Below are 15,222 nucleotides of genomic sequence, written 5' to 3'. Positions count from 1 at the left end.
ATTGAAGTTTCTATCTCTTCCTTTCCCTTCCACTCTGAAATTAATTTAAAACATTTTTTAAGACAATCAGGAAGAGGCATTCTTAGGCAGGTCCTTTATGAACGCTGACTAGCGAAGAAACAAAAAGAATGGCAACAAGTCTCCAACTAAGAGTTTGTTAAATCACACATACATCCTCTTTAACAGATTATTGGTCTTGCTTAATCAATGTTAGTGTAAAGAAAAAGAACCCAAAGATGACGTTAATCCGATCAGGGAGGCATGAGAACGTTGACTTTGGGGAGATAGCAGAGGATAGAGAAAGGTATCCCCAAACTGGGTTCAAATTCCAGCTCAACAAACCCTGAGCAGGAAGATGCTGTGAATGAGGCTTGGTGCCTGTTTCCTACCACACGGGGTCCTCTGAGCCTCACTGGAAGCAGCTAATTGGTATTTTCTCCCTGTCCCTGCCTTTATATGTTTACCTTTCAAATTTGTGTTCCTTGGCATTCCAAAGGGAAAACAAGCACTCTTCAAACACAAAGCAGTGCAGTACACTGTGTCTGACCTCTGACCAGAGTAACTCCTAAATGCCACTTGGCTTTTTAAGTAAATAGAGCATTGGGTAAATTCTTAAAACACACAGTGCTAATCCCTCCACACTCAACGATCCCAAAGCAACACAACAACAAAACACAAAATTCAGGAACAAGCTTTGTTCAGAGCCCAAGGCAGCACTCTCCTTTGACATGGACTCCTTAGGGACCTGTGTTTTGGGAGAAGCGAGATCTTTGAGGCTCCTCCCGTGGGAGCAGTACAATGAAAGTGTCTCTCCATGCGGTGGGCAGAAACGCAGCTCAAGACCAGAGCAAGGTGGTGGGCATTTGGGAATTCTTCGCTAGTCGGCGTTCATAAAGGACCGGCCTAAGGAACAACAGGTAGCATGGCAGGTTTAACTGATGTTTCTTGGGACAAGCAAAGTGGGAGAAGGCTGAATTCACATCATACACACGACTTCCTGCCCTTGGGCCTTTAATTAGCTATGAAACAAAAACTACATAGTGAGATGGATGGCGTGGAAAGCCATTCTAGTATGTAATATATTTCCCAAGTTAATGTTACTAGAGATTGACTATCCACAAGCTAAGTACTTTATTTCAATGGATCCTAGACTTTCAACAAAACACTTTGTGCAATGATAGAGATTCCTCTCTTATAGGTAACAGCCTTTCTCCTTTTTCTGAGGGCAATTAGGGGCATTTGTCTGACTGGCAAAAAGCAAGGCGTTTGGGCAATCAAAAAAAAAGGGGGGGTGTTGAAAATTCCTCAGAAATAGAACACTTCTTAAACGTATGCTTCTTTTAAAAAAATAAGAATCAGGCTTCAAGTCAAGACGATGGTGTAGGTAAATGCGATACTCTGAACTTCTCACATCAAAAATTACCACTAAGCTACAGAGCAGCAATCATTCAGAACACCTGACATCTAACTGAACCAAGTCCTACACCTAAGGATATAAAGAAGCCACATCCAGACTGGTAGGAGAGACAAACACATGGAATGGGCTGCTCCCACACCCACGAATGGTGGATAAAAACTGGGATATCTCTGTTGCAGAGGTTCCCCCGAGGAGCAAGGTCCCCCAACCCAGGGCTCCAGCAGAGACTGTGGCTGAGATGGAGGCTGCTGGAGTCCCAGGGCCCCCACACAGACTTACTCGGACTCTCTGGCTCAGGGCTCCAGCGTTGAGGCAGCAGCTTGAAAGACCAGGGATATATGGGGAGGAAGTGTCTGGCACCAGGATGAGAGCTAGAGGGGCAGCTTTTTTCCAGAAATGCTGCCGGAGGCCAGCGTTCCTTTTCTGGGACACCTCCCCCACGCACGCATGCACAGAGCCAGCAGGCAGGTGCCATAAATTAGTCTCCATCAACCCGCCCTTGTGATTCCCTGAGACCCCGCCCCACCCAACTTGCAGGCTCACCCAAGCTATTTCCAGTGGCTTTCCCATACAAACAGTCTGTCTTGGCTCATGCTTCAGACTCCTAAAACCTCTCAAACAAGCAGCACCTGGCCTCAGCATGCCCCATGCCTCTTGCAAAGTGTCCCTAACCCAGCATTAGCAGCAGCCAGCCTTGGTTCACAGCTTGGCCTCTCCTGGGCACCTCCAAGCCCAGCACAAGTAGGAGCATCTGCAGATCACTTGGTAGCTCATGTTGGGTGGCCCCAGGCAGGCAGGGCACAGGGTGGCTGACCTTGATGCACCTCCCAGGAGGCCCCAGAGCCAGTGGATAAAAAAGCATGTGAAAGTTTCCCTCTTGTAAAAGGCCAAATTTTGCCATCAGTAATTTAAACAAAAATTTAAAATATAATTGAGCATTCAATCTAATCAATTGATTTCTAATCGTTGATAGACTGAAAACAAACATGGGGAGCAAACATTTTTAGTCTGGTTTAAAAAATAAATTCAAGCAATTTGAATCAGCCTTGCCACCAATCTGCAGAATCAGTCTTTTTAGTAAGTGGTGTATGTCAACAAATAATTAAAGATGACATTACAATACAACTGGGTAAACAGGCATTACCTATTTAATAAGTACAATATATACATAGAATTCTCTTGAAAAGCTTAATTTTATACAGAGACATATTTACAAAATGAACAATGTAATCAAATTAGAGATTATCTGTACAATACACACATATATATATAGCTATATCTACCTATCTATATATACATATATATGAACTTTGGAAGATAAGCAAGTTTCATTATTGTAATCTAACTGGACAGCCATATTGCATTTTAAAAAAGGATTCCATTCCAGAAGAAAAATACAATTTTAATATACAATTATACTTTTCATTTATTGTCCTGAAAATTCTTGATGTTTGGATACATTTTTCAATTATTTTCTCTTCTTCAGCCTTGAAAAGCTTTTAGGTTTCTAGTGCCACCAACGGGTGTTAAAAATTAATAATCTTAGTGCCAAAAAAGAATTGTTTTGTTTTAAAATAAAAAAGTTATTGAAAAATAAGCTACTGGAGTCAACATTCATAAGGCAAATTAACCATACCAAATGACAACATGATTGATAAAAATATTTTCACCATGGTAGTATATATAACATTCACAATACTAATGGTTTCTAATTTTATTTTCCCCTACTGGTAAATATTAGTCTAAATTTACATGTAAAAATCTTTAGAAAATAATACAGTGCAAAACAAAGTTTGGAAACACACGTGACTGCAGGATTAGATAATCTTTATAAGCATCAAGTAGGCATTAATAATTTACTAAAATGGCAAAAATCAAATGCCACTTTATGGTCTTTGGATTTTTTTTCCTTCTTAGGAATAATTAAACATCAAACTGTGACAAAAGTGTGGAAATGTATGTAACTACCAAGGGAACAGCCATCTGCTGCCGCGTACCTCAGTAAGGATTCATTTCCCAAAGATGCGTGCCAGAGTGAGGTTTCTGGGCCACCTACTTGCACAGGAGGACTAACCCTCTTCCCACGTGGCTGGCAGGAGTGGCAGGGGCTCAGAGCTGCCCGTTTCCTGCTGGGTGCGTTCTAGGACCACAGCTCTGGGAGGAGGGGAACTGCTTTCTCTGGCCTGTTCACCAGTATCATCACTGTACCTAGTATGGCGCCAGGCAACAGATTTTCAATAACCATGTTTATTAAATGAATAAATAACATGGTAGCCTGATAAAATTTAATTTCAAGATAAGTCTATTTAAATGGTGATGAAGAAAGTTAAAAAGAAACCATCAAAGTTCAAACTCGTTATTCTGCTCAAACACATTATTTGCAATCCTTGAAACTTAACAGACTGAAGTTTGGAGGGGTATGGGGAAAAAAGGGAGTCACAGTAAATATTCACTTTAAAATTGAAACCTGGTGAAGTGTATACATACACACACACACACACACAAAATCATTTCCTGCTCAAAGAAACCAAAACTGTACTAACCAAAACAGCCTTTGATGTGTACAATTCATAATGCACATACAAAAAAATTCCCCCCCAGATCTGAGGTTTATGGAGACCATGTTCCTTGTCTGGGTACCCCATTCTTCTCTCCATATATTAACACAGTAAGGGAAGAAGCCCTCTAAGTCAGGAGCTACGTGTGAGTCAATGTAGAGATAGAGATCTGACATGTGCACATTTTTGTACATTTTGCTCAGTCCTGACCCATATAAAAAGGATGCAGTAAAAACTAAAGAACAAAAGGAAAATATTTTCTTCAAAAGTTTTCCATAGTTTCTTATATTTTAGGGGGAAAAGTAATAATAAGTCAAAATATGGTTTACAATAGCTTTCTTCTATTATTGTTTCCAATTTAAACTTCTCCAAATGAAGGGTGGCACAAATGTCAATATTGGAATGTTTCAATTTTGTATGTAATAAATGTATATATATTTTTAATTTTTATGTTTTTAAGAGTGTATAGACACAGGATCACTATTTGGTCTCCATTAATACATTTTGTGTCTCAGAAGAAAATAAATATTGTAATGTTTGAATCTATATCACATAAGAAGCCGTAAAAATTTAGTTGCCTTGGCTACTCTAAGTAGTCTTTGGGGAGTATCAACTATATGTCTAGAAGCAAATGGGAAAATAATTCCGATTTGATTGCACTTACCCTCTTATTCTGATAAATTACTACTGGTAAAAAGAACAAGACACATTATTGTAAGACTAACACTTTTTAACAGCTATTTAAAAAATAAAATGTTTTAAAACTTGTATTTCCATTTTGAAGTAAGAAGATTTTGTTTTGGGATGACAATACATAACTTAATATACAGAAAAAACAATATAATGAATCATCTAACCCTTAGTAAATTATCTTTTTAAACGATGACTAAAAAAAATGTTAAAACCCATGAAAGGGATATTGCCACCACGAGCCCAACTTTGAGAACCATACAATTCTTGAAAGGCTTTTAATCTATCATCCCAAAGCTTACTTAAGGGGAGAAAAAAGAATGCAAAAATCCAAAACAAAAATGAGGCTTTCTGCAAGACAAAAATATAAACCGCACACAGAAATTATAACAGATGAGAAATTATAAGAAGCAAGAAAAATTCAATGACATAGAAATACTGACACCACAACTGGCAATATTCAAGTTGCCACATTGCAAATAAATATTGTAAAAATCCAATAGGATACATAAATTTGGCTCTAAAATTCCTTTGGTTACAGAGAAGTAATTATTTTGTGTTTTAAATAAATACACTGAAACGCCTTATATGTGGGGATTGTTGGATCACTCCACTATAACAAGTAAGTATATCAATAGTGAAGAATGGGAGCTCAAACAGTACAGAATGAGTGCATTCTCTTGGGAACAGAATCTTCATAAATATTTTAAACATTTATCTTTGCATTTGATATTAGTAAAACGCAAGTATTTTAGTTTCAAAGAATTCACTATTCATCTCTGTTTTAATAACTAGTCAATTTCACATTTTAAAATATAAATGAAGTCCACAGGAATTTTCTAAATGAGCACGTTATTTTAAATCATATTTTATGTAACTGAAGATTTAAAAAACTCAACTATGAACTCAAACAATTTGAATCTGAAAAAAATGTACCTAGCCCAGATAAGGTACATACCTGATCATGGGCCAATTACCACAAGCTAGCTTTCCTATTAGCTTCCATTAAAATGAAAGGATTTAAGGATCACTGGTACCCTCCCTAAAACACAACCAAATGAAATATTGGAATGTCAAGACAAAATTTTTTATTTTTTAGTTTTCTTTTAAGTTAGGAAAATAGCATATTACTGGCCTTTTCATGCATAATTTTAAAAAGCTGGATCATTTTTGACATGATGTGTTTTAAAGGGGAAAAAAATGGAGAAGGGTTTTCCAAAAGCCCTTGTAATGTTGAGCATTTCAATGATTCTTAGCAAATTAAACTAGGTTGTTTTGGTTCTATGGTGGCTGTCACCATACAAAAACAGATTCCATCAAGTCTACACTCTTACAGGACACACTGCAATGCATTCCTAAGGTAAAGGTACTTTTCTGTAAGGTCAAACAATCACTCTTTACTGGCTGACACAGCTGGGGAGGCTCCGACAATACGGGCAGTGACCCTGCTCCTCGTGTGGTGGTTCTCTCTTCCCTGAGCAGCAGTTTCGTGTTAGGTTTTCTTCGTCCTCTGTTCTAGTTCGTGCTGGTGTTTAATAAGACGTTCTATTTCTGTTCCAAGTGTTTGTAGATTTTCCTTTAACCATTTGAAAAAAAGAGCAAAATAAGAACAGAACTACTAAGTATAATAAGTAAAAAGTGTTTCACTTGAACTACCTTTGCCTAAATTTTGAAGAGTGATGATTAGTCTTATATGTTATATGAAATAAACTAGACACAGCTATTTTCAGTAAAGTAGTCCTACACATTACAAAGTCATACTTACTTTTTTTTTTTTTACTAAAGCTACAGCAAATTTTATTACATAAAATTATTACCAAAGTTAAAAAATAATTTTTAAAATCCACTACTAACTATTCAATAGCTAAATGGGCTCATCAACAGTCAAGTGGATAAAAAAGCTGTGGTACATAAATACAATGGGATATTACTCAGCCAAAAAAAAAGAATGAAATCTTACCATTTGGAACAGCATGGATGACCTAGAGCAGCGGTCGCCAACCGGTGTTCAGCGGACCACTGGTGGTCCATGAAGTCTGAAAGGTTGGCGACCACTGACCTACAGGGTATTATGCTAAGTGAAATAAGTCAGACGGAGAAAGACAAATACCATACGATTTCACTTATGTGTGAAATCTCAAGGATAAAACAAATCAACAAACAAAATTGAAGCAGACTCATAGATACAGAGAACAGACTGACTGATGGTTGCAGAGAAGTGGGGGGTTAGGGGGGACTAGGTGAAAAAGGCGAAGGGATTAAGAGTACAAATTGGTAGTTTTAAAACAGTCATGGGGATATAAAGTACATCATAGGGAATATAGTCAATAATATTGCAATACTATGTATAGTGCCAGGTGGGTGTTGGAAATATTGGGGGAACACTTTATAAAGTATATAATTGTCTAACCACTATGCTGTACACTGAAACTAATACAAAATAATGCTGAATGTAAACTATAATCGAAAAATAAAAATATAGCTAAACAATGACTTTTTACTCTTTCTTTCGTTGCTCTGTTAAAAAATTCTACTTTTCAGAAAAAGAACAACATGCTCATTTTATCTCTGGGTAAAATGCTATCTTGCATTACAGAAATAGTTCACTATGTACTGGGTCAAACTATGAAACAGGCACCATTTTGCCATGTTTACTGGTGGGTAAGTGAACGAGAAGTACAAATACCTTCAAAGTAATATTTTTTAGTAACGTATCTTCCAAAACAGCCTGTAATTTTCGGTTGATCTCCAGCGAGAGTTCCAATGTCAGTCCACTATCAGCTGGATGGGATGTGTATAGAGACGCCATGATGCCACCCCGTCTACTTAAATGGACTTTGTTAAAATCAGATGCCTCTGAAGAAAGGGTGCCTGCCTCTTCCCGTAAAATGTAACTCTGAATGATTCTGCAAAATAAAACCACACTATCAGTTATGTACCTGCAGAATTAAAAACGCTGGAATTTGCAAGAGTCAACTAATCATAAGCATCAAGATGACTAGCATAAATACCTACGAGGTTAATAACAGAACTGTATTAGGAAAGAAAGGAATTTTCCTTATTCAGATGCTTTCCTAAAGATATATAAACAATGCTTTTCCATGTCTTTCCTTATTACTTGAATAAAAGTATTTGAGTAGTTTTTTGTTCCTATTTCAGTTCATATTTTCAATTTTCCTATTAAGCTTAGAACTGTATTTTACTCTTTTTCTTTTAAAAGTTATGGGCAAACTTTTCTCTAAGTCCAAAATTATTTCAAAATAAACATGAGCCAATCGTGGGTAAAGACTGCACTATCAAAGCCCTTAAATGAGCATGGTATTTGTGAGGGGTCTGGCGCAGCACCATCCTGGAGTGTCAGTGCGGAATGTGGCTCTCCGCTCTTGGTCCGTCACTTACGGAGTGAGTGCTGAATCTGGAACAGTTAGTAATCTGACCTGAGCCCCAGCGACTATCTGCCAAATTAGAGAACTCATTCTCTCCAGGTAGATGTAAGAAATCAATGAGCTATTAAGTCAACAGGCATCGTGCCTAGTACTTAGTAGTTGCCCAATAAATTACCCCACTATGTTCTAACCAGCAGGAAAGATAATCCACAACACTATAAAGCTCTTAGAATCGGTCATAAAAATAAAAACCTAAGTGGAGCACTTTAAGACCAAAGTTATTTTAATATCTCAAAAAAATTAATGTCAATTGGTCACCATCATGAACAACACAGTGATTATCCAGACCAAAAAGCTGATAACCAACAGAAGACTTCAGTGGAAACAAATGGTCACTGACATCCTTCACGCTGGGAAGGATACAGTACCTTAGACAGAACTTCGGGAATAACTAGCTATTGTGTAAGACCACAGCAGATGTCACCTTTGTGTTGGGATTCAGAACCCTTTCTGGAGGTGCCAAGACAACTAGCACTGGCATAATTTATGATTCCTTGGATTACCCAAAGAAAAATGAACCCAAACACAGACTTTCAAGTCATGGCCAGTATGAGAAGACCTCAAGGAAACAAAGACGCGAGAACAGGCTGAAGAACGTCACGGGGACTCAAAGGCCAACATTAGTAATGCAGAAAGTGAGAGGAGGTGGGACAACGGGAGTGAAGATTCTTCAGTGACTTCATTTGTGGCAACTGCAGATTTTTCATGAGAGGGTTAATACACTAAGAACTTTAAAAAACATTAATGTCTACTGAAATCTATTATCCCCTTCAAGGAAAGATCTGTGTTTTCCTTAATCTCTGTATTCCTAAACCTAGAACACCACAAGTGATTAACAAAAGATTGGGAAGTGAATGACTATAATTAAGAATTACTTTTTGAAAGACAGGATCTTGGTGTGATTAATCCAAAAACAGTAAGTTAACCACTTGAATAATGGTATTTTAAACACAGAATATGTGACCATAATAATACATACTTTGTTTTTTTCCTAATTTCTTCCACCAATTGTTTGATGTGATCCTCCATAAATTCTATCTTTTCATGCTTTCGGGCATGTGCCTTCTGCAGCCTTACTATCCTCTCAATCAACATGGCCTTGTCTACTTCTGGGAAGTTATCCACAGCCACCGACGACCCGGTATTTTCTGGAGATCGATCTTCTGCACTGCTTCGAGCATTAATGGACCCTGAAGAGAAAAAAAGTTTAGACACTGTACCTGGTATAGAGTCATCTCTAATCTCATATTGTTTCTTCTAGTATGACTTTCAAATATTAACTCTAACAGAGTTGGGCCCAGAACCCAACACAAGTCATACCTAGTTTGAGTTCTTATTTCTGAATATACTGATGATAGAAGTACAAAAAGATCTACTATGTCTTTCAGGAATAGGAGGAGGAAATGTCAACAAAGAAACATGGAACTCGAGAAAAAGTCAGAAATAACAAGACTGAAGTAAGACCAAATCAAACCAAGAAAAAGAGACAGACAGGGAGTAGAATACAGCCATGTGGGCTAAGCTCAGCTCAGCTCAGGAGCCAGGCCTCCCTAGGTTCAAATCCCACTTTCTAGCTGTGAGACTTCGGACAAGTTAATTAAACTCTCTGTGCCTCGGCACTTCATCTTAAAATGAGAACAACATTGTTCACCTCACAGGACTATCATCCTCATTTAAATGAGTTACTACACGTGAAGTGCTTGCAACAACGCATATAGTGAGCTCTAAGTGAATGCTAGCTATTATTTTTATCAACATCATTTGTAAAGAATTTTTAAACCTTTTACCTACAAAGTTAAGCTTTTTACCCCATTCTATAGATTTTAGACAAGTAATATATCTTATCCAACGTTATACACTAATAAATGGTAGAACTGGGACCTAAATACCTATATGTAATTTCAAATCTACGTTTCTTCTGCTACACCGTTTCCCACTATTGTAACCCTTGATGGCATTTTCCCCCCTAATATACAACTCCTGGAGCAGTGCAGGCTGGTGGCACGCAAGGGCTTTAGAATCTGAGAGCTCAGTCACTGAGGATTTGGGGTGAGTCATGGAAACACACTTTAAAGTGGGAATTGTAAGAGTTCACATGACTTTTCCAGAGTAAATGATATACTTAAAGCATTGAGCCTGGTTCCTGGCATTCCAAAATTGATATTTTGCTAATTACCATTTTCACAATGTTACCAATCATAATTTCATAGACTCTATTCATTACTGCTGTACCATAAGCATATCAACCATGAGAAATGCTAATATTTTAAAAATACATGTGTGTATATACACTTAAAAATCTGATATATAACAATGGTCACTTCAGTAGTTCTCAGTAAAAGTAAAAAGAGACCACACTACAGCAAATCTCTCTGTAGGAATGGATACAATTTGAATTTAAGAATGGAAGAGGAAGTTGTTGCACAGAATAGAGACAAAGCAGATAAGAAAAAAGGATGTAGGGGAATAAGTGATAGAGAACCACGTGACATATACCTGAAACTAATATAATATTGTATGTCAACTATACTTTTAACTAAAAAGAGCTTTACATTCCAGAATTGGGGGTGGGGTGGGGGGAGAGCCACATGGCAAACCCTGGATAATGGAAATATTTCTTATAATATGTACAACTACCACTTTTTAAAATTCAAAATGAAAGAAAAACGTTTCAATACCTTTTAGAACAAAATAAGCTATTTCTTTTTATAATCAATCACAAGATAACTAAAACCATTAGTTTTTTTACCTGATGAACTAGAACGACTTCCCATGCTGCTGACTTCTTTATCATAGCCTCCATTCTCGACCTGATCTAATTTTCTTCGTGCTAGAGAAGAAAGAAATGGGTTACTTGTGACAATTATCATGACCATTTGCCCCTACTACCTCTGATTTTTATTGCTAAAATCACTTAGGCCAAGAGGGCTATAGGTGTCATTTATACAAAATGACATCTAGAAATGCACGGGTCAAATACAACATATATGGAAACATTACAGTAGCAACCGAGACTGGCTGGCATCACTTAGGTACGCTGAGCGTAACTGCTGGAGTCCTGAAAGATGTAGAAAGATACCAGAAATTTCCCTCAAATTTCACTTCAATTATATCTATAAAAACAAACTGACTTCTCATGGCAAATACCTGAATAAATTTATATTAAGTAAATGCTAAATCTCTTTTATTACTATGTTTAATCCTGTTTTGACACAATAAAGCAGAGGGAAATAATAGAGAATAGCAAGTCAGAATGCATATCTTATTCATCTTTGTACCCAAGCACAGGACACACACTCCCAATAATTGTATGAATTTTAAAATGAAAGAAATCTGGATTCCAGCTCTGGCTATCAATCACTGTGTTTGGTTAAGCTATAAGCTTTCTGGGTCTCAAATCCCTGTACAATGAAAGGTTAGGTCTCACAGATCTCTAAGTTAGAGGTCTACTATGTGGGATGCAAGTTCAAAAGATGCTGCACAAAACAATTCATACACAAGTGTAGGGGAAAAATTTTAGAACTACTATTAATACTTATATTTAATCTGACCTTTTAAAATTTCTATTTCTCTTGTTGTCTAATATGCATTGGTAACATTCTAATATACATCAAATAGAATAATACATGTTTAAAATTTATAAATATATATAAATTAGAGAACAAGTGCTGAAGTAATCTTTACTAGGAGTATGTGATCAAAAATATTTCGACACTACTGCCTAAGTTCCATGAACAAATGTCTTTTAGCATAGAAGATGCTACAGGCTATTCATGTAACTGCAAGAAGTTTAGCAATTTGGTTTATGAACATTAGTACATTAAAAAGAACATAAGGCTCTAATCAATGTGGAAGAACCTGATGTGAAAAGTCTTTTTTCTATAAATCCTAAAGATTATAAGAAACAACACACATTCCGGGTCTAAGTGCGGAGGAATTCCTACCTTGCTGAAGTTGTTTGGTAAGGTCCTTGACACTAGAGGCATGCTTACGTCTCTGAGTTACTAAATCATCTTTTAATTCTTCAACTTGGGTACTCAGTGCTTTAACTTCTGTTTGTTTACAAGTGAGTTCAGCTTGCAGAGCCTGGACTTCCTCTTTTCGCAGTTCTTCCTCTTTCAACAATCTACTTTCCTAAATATTAAATTAAGATAAAACAAAAACACCAATTTTAATAGGTGACTTGTATGTTTCCACTATTTCTCACAGTTTAAAACATTAAAAATATAAAAGCCTTTGATAGTAGATTCTTCTATCATCACTCCTTACTAGGTTTTGTTTACTGAGCTCCTCAAATTCTTCACATAACAATCCAGGGGGGTACATTACTACATCTACCAGTTTACACATGCAAAAACACCATGTGGTAGAGGTCTCTGTATTTTTTAACTAAAATCTCAAATTATTTTTGTAAGTAACTTGAAGGCACTCTCATAACTCAGAAATATTAAACCATTTTTAAAGTACAAAAATGTAAAAATGTAAAGTACTTTTAAAAAAGATATAGTAATTCCAGCCCTAGTCGGTTTGGCTCAGTGGATAGAGTGGCCTGCGAACTGAAGGGTCCCAGGTTCGGTTTTGGTCAAGGGCATGTACCTTGGGTGCAGGCTCCCGGCCCTGGTCTGGGTGCATGCGGTAGGCAACCAGTCAATATAAGGGCATGTACCTTGGTTGCAGGCTCCCGGCCCTGGTCTGGGTGCATGCAGTAGGCAACCAATCAATATATCTCTCCCACATCGATGTTTTTCTCTCTCTCTCTCCTTTCCATTCTCTCTAAAAATCAATGGAAAAATATCCCCGGGTGAGAATTAAAATCAATAAATAAAAAGATATAGTAATTCTAGTTAGAAATGTCAAAAGCCCTGATTTCCTTGTTTTCAAAAGTGAAATGCTTCATAACCATTTTAGGGAAAATTTTTATTATAAGCTACCTAAGTTCTTAGAAAGGAAAACCGACATTCTTCACAGCATTTGAAAAATTTGTAAGAAAGTCAGTGTCAATAAAAAAGAGCTTAGATCAACTACTCTCAGTTTATGCTAGTAGGGAAATCGAATTGGTGCTTCTTGCTATGTTGCTTTAAGTAGTGAATGTATAATTATACTTACCAAGTTGGTATTTGTCTGTTTCATTTGCTCACACTGGCTTTGTAACTGACTTTCACTACAGGAAAGCTTGTCACACTGGGACTGTAAAGAATTGCATTCAGACTGAAGCTGTGCGTTCTTACTAGTAAGCTTTTCTGTAAACAGCAGTAGCTCAGATTCTCTTTTCCTACTGCCTTCGATGTCTTTTTGTAGGTCATTAATCAAAGAATTAAGACTTTCCACTTCTTCCTTCAAATTCTCAATTTCTTGTTTACCTCTAAAAAACAAAGTTTATATTTAAAAAAAATTAAACCATTAAAAAACATTAAATTAATGGTTCGGGAATTTTCATGGAAGGAAATGCTTTATAAAGGTACTTTTATTTGTGAATGACTAGCACATACTAGGAACTAAGAGCTAGGAATACAGGGGAGCATGACAGGCATGGCCCCTGCTTTAAAAGCTTTTTGTCAGGTAGGAAAGTTATCTAAGTGAAATAAACATTTTTGATGATGAAAGCACCAAGTGGGTCACCCAGCCTAGTGCAAGTGATGCTTGAATTAATTCTTAAAGTAGTGGTTAGCAAACTTTTCTTGTAAAAGGCCCACACAGTACACAATTTAGCTTCTGGGGCATTTGGCCATTATTGCAAATGTTTGAAGCCACCACTATCGTGTCAAAGCAGCCACAGACTATACATAAAGGAATGAGCTCTGCTATGTTCCAAAATGTAATATAAAAGACAGTGCTGGGCTAGGTTTGGCTTGCCAGCCATAGTTTGCTAATTCCTGACATAAAGGAAGCATAGGAATGAATGTGAGAACCAAATACTATGTTCCAGGAAGGGAAGCTGGGCAGGGAAGAAGAGAATGAATTCTTGTGGGTACTAACAAACAGATGTTCAACATTGATGGGGATAAGGACTGCACTATATCCCTGGCACTTAATACAGGGCTTAGCACATAGAAGATAATCAATCAACATTTGTTAACCAACTATTGCTGGAATCAAAGAGTGAAAGAGGAGAAGGCGCAGAGGGAGAAGCAAGGAACAGGTCACTAATGACCCTCCAAGCCATGTTAAGGCATCTGAACTCACGAGGCAATCATTGGAATATTTTGAGAAAATTTCCTTTTTAAAAAGATGCTAACTGCAGTGTGGGAAATGGATTAAAAGGGAAGAAAAAAAAATTTAGAAACCGTGGCAGTTTTCCAGATGAGAGCTGAGAATGCCTTGGACAATGGTAGTAGCAACAGGAATATGAAAGTAAACAGACTGAAAGGCATTAAAGAGACATCACTAATAATACTTTGTGTCTGGTGAGATATGTGAGGGGAAGGACAGAGGGCCAAGGTGTCCCATGTGGATGCTACTCATCACTCATCTCAGAGACATCACAGAAACATAGATGGGGTGGGAAAGATGAAGCTTTGGACATATTAAAGTCTGATACTTTCATGTTTAGAACTCAGCAAAAAGGGCTGAACATGACGTGCCAGTCCTGCAGCATACTTTAAGAATAGTTAGGATCATCCAGGGTAATGATAAAATAAGGACAAAAAGAGTTCTTTGAGAGAATGAGAAGGCTGACGAGGAGTCTGAGAAAAAGAGTGGCCAATAAGTGGGGAGGATTACTAGGAGAACATACGACAAAATGAAGCCAGAGGCATGACAAGAAAGGTAAGGGCCCTGGCTGGTGTGGCTCAGTTGGTTGGGCATTGTCCCATGCACTGAGAGGTTGCTGGTTCGATTCCAGGTCAGGGCACATGCCTGGGTTGTGGGCTCGATCCCCAGTAGGAGGCATGCAGGAGGCAATTGATCAATGTTATGCTCCCACCTCAATGTTTCTCTCTTCTCCCTTCCTCTCTCTCTAAAAATCAATAAACTGCTAATGAATGAATGAATGAATGAATGAATGAAAGAAAAAGAAAGAAAGAAAGAAAGAAAGAAAGAAAGAAAGAAAGAAAGAAAGAAAGAAAGAGAAGGAGGGAGGGAGGGAGGGAGGAAGGGATGGAGGGATGAATAA

At 37.4% G+C, this 15,222-nt stretch overlaps 1 protein-coding gene across 1 annotated transcript in view; it reads right to left on the bottom strand.

Moving 5' to 3' along the window:
- Window positions 1-2,542: 2,542 nt before the first annotated feature.
- CCDC186 (coiled-coil domain containing 186) overlaps window positions 2,543-15,222 on the bottom strand; it is a 41,463-nt gene continuing 28,783 nt past the window's right edge. Inside the window, exons 11-16 of the mRNA XM_014546354.1 lie at window positions 13,218-13,473; window positions 12,056-12,245; window positions 10,861-10,941; window positions 9,091-9,301; window positions 7,352-7,571; window positions 2,543-6,241 (exon numbers count right to left, since the gene is read on the bottom strand). Coding sequence (XP_014401840.1) covers window positions 6,158-6,241; window positions 7,352-7,571; window positions 9,091-9,301; window positions 10,861-10,941; window positions 12,056-12,245; window positions 13,218-13,473 — 1,042 coding nt within the window. The 3' untranslated portion in view covers window positions 2,543-6,157. The remainder of the gene's footprint in view (window positions 6,242-7,351; window positions 7,572-9,090; window positions 9,302-10,860; window positions 10,942-12,055; window positions 12,246-13,217; window positions 13,474-15,222) is intronic.

This window comes from Myotis brandtii, unplaced genomic scaffold (genome assembly GCF_000412655.1).
Source record: "Myotis brandtii unplaced genomic scaffold, ASM41265v1 scaffold441, whole genome shotgun sequence".
Lineage (NCBI taxonomy): Eukaryota > Metazoa > Chordata > Mammalia > Chiroptera > Vespertilionidae > Myotis > Myotis brandtii.
Note: the sequence above shows the minus strand (reverse complement) of the source record. Positions and strands in the feature narration are given on the sequence as shown.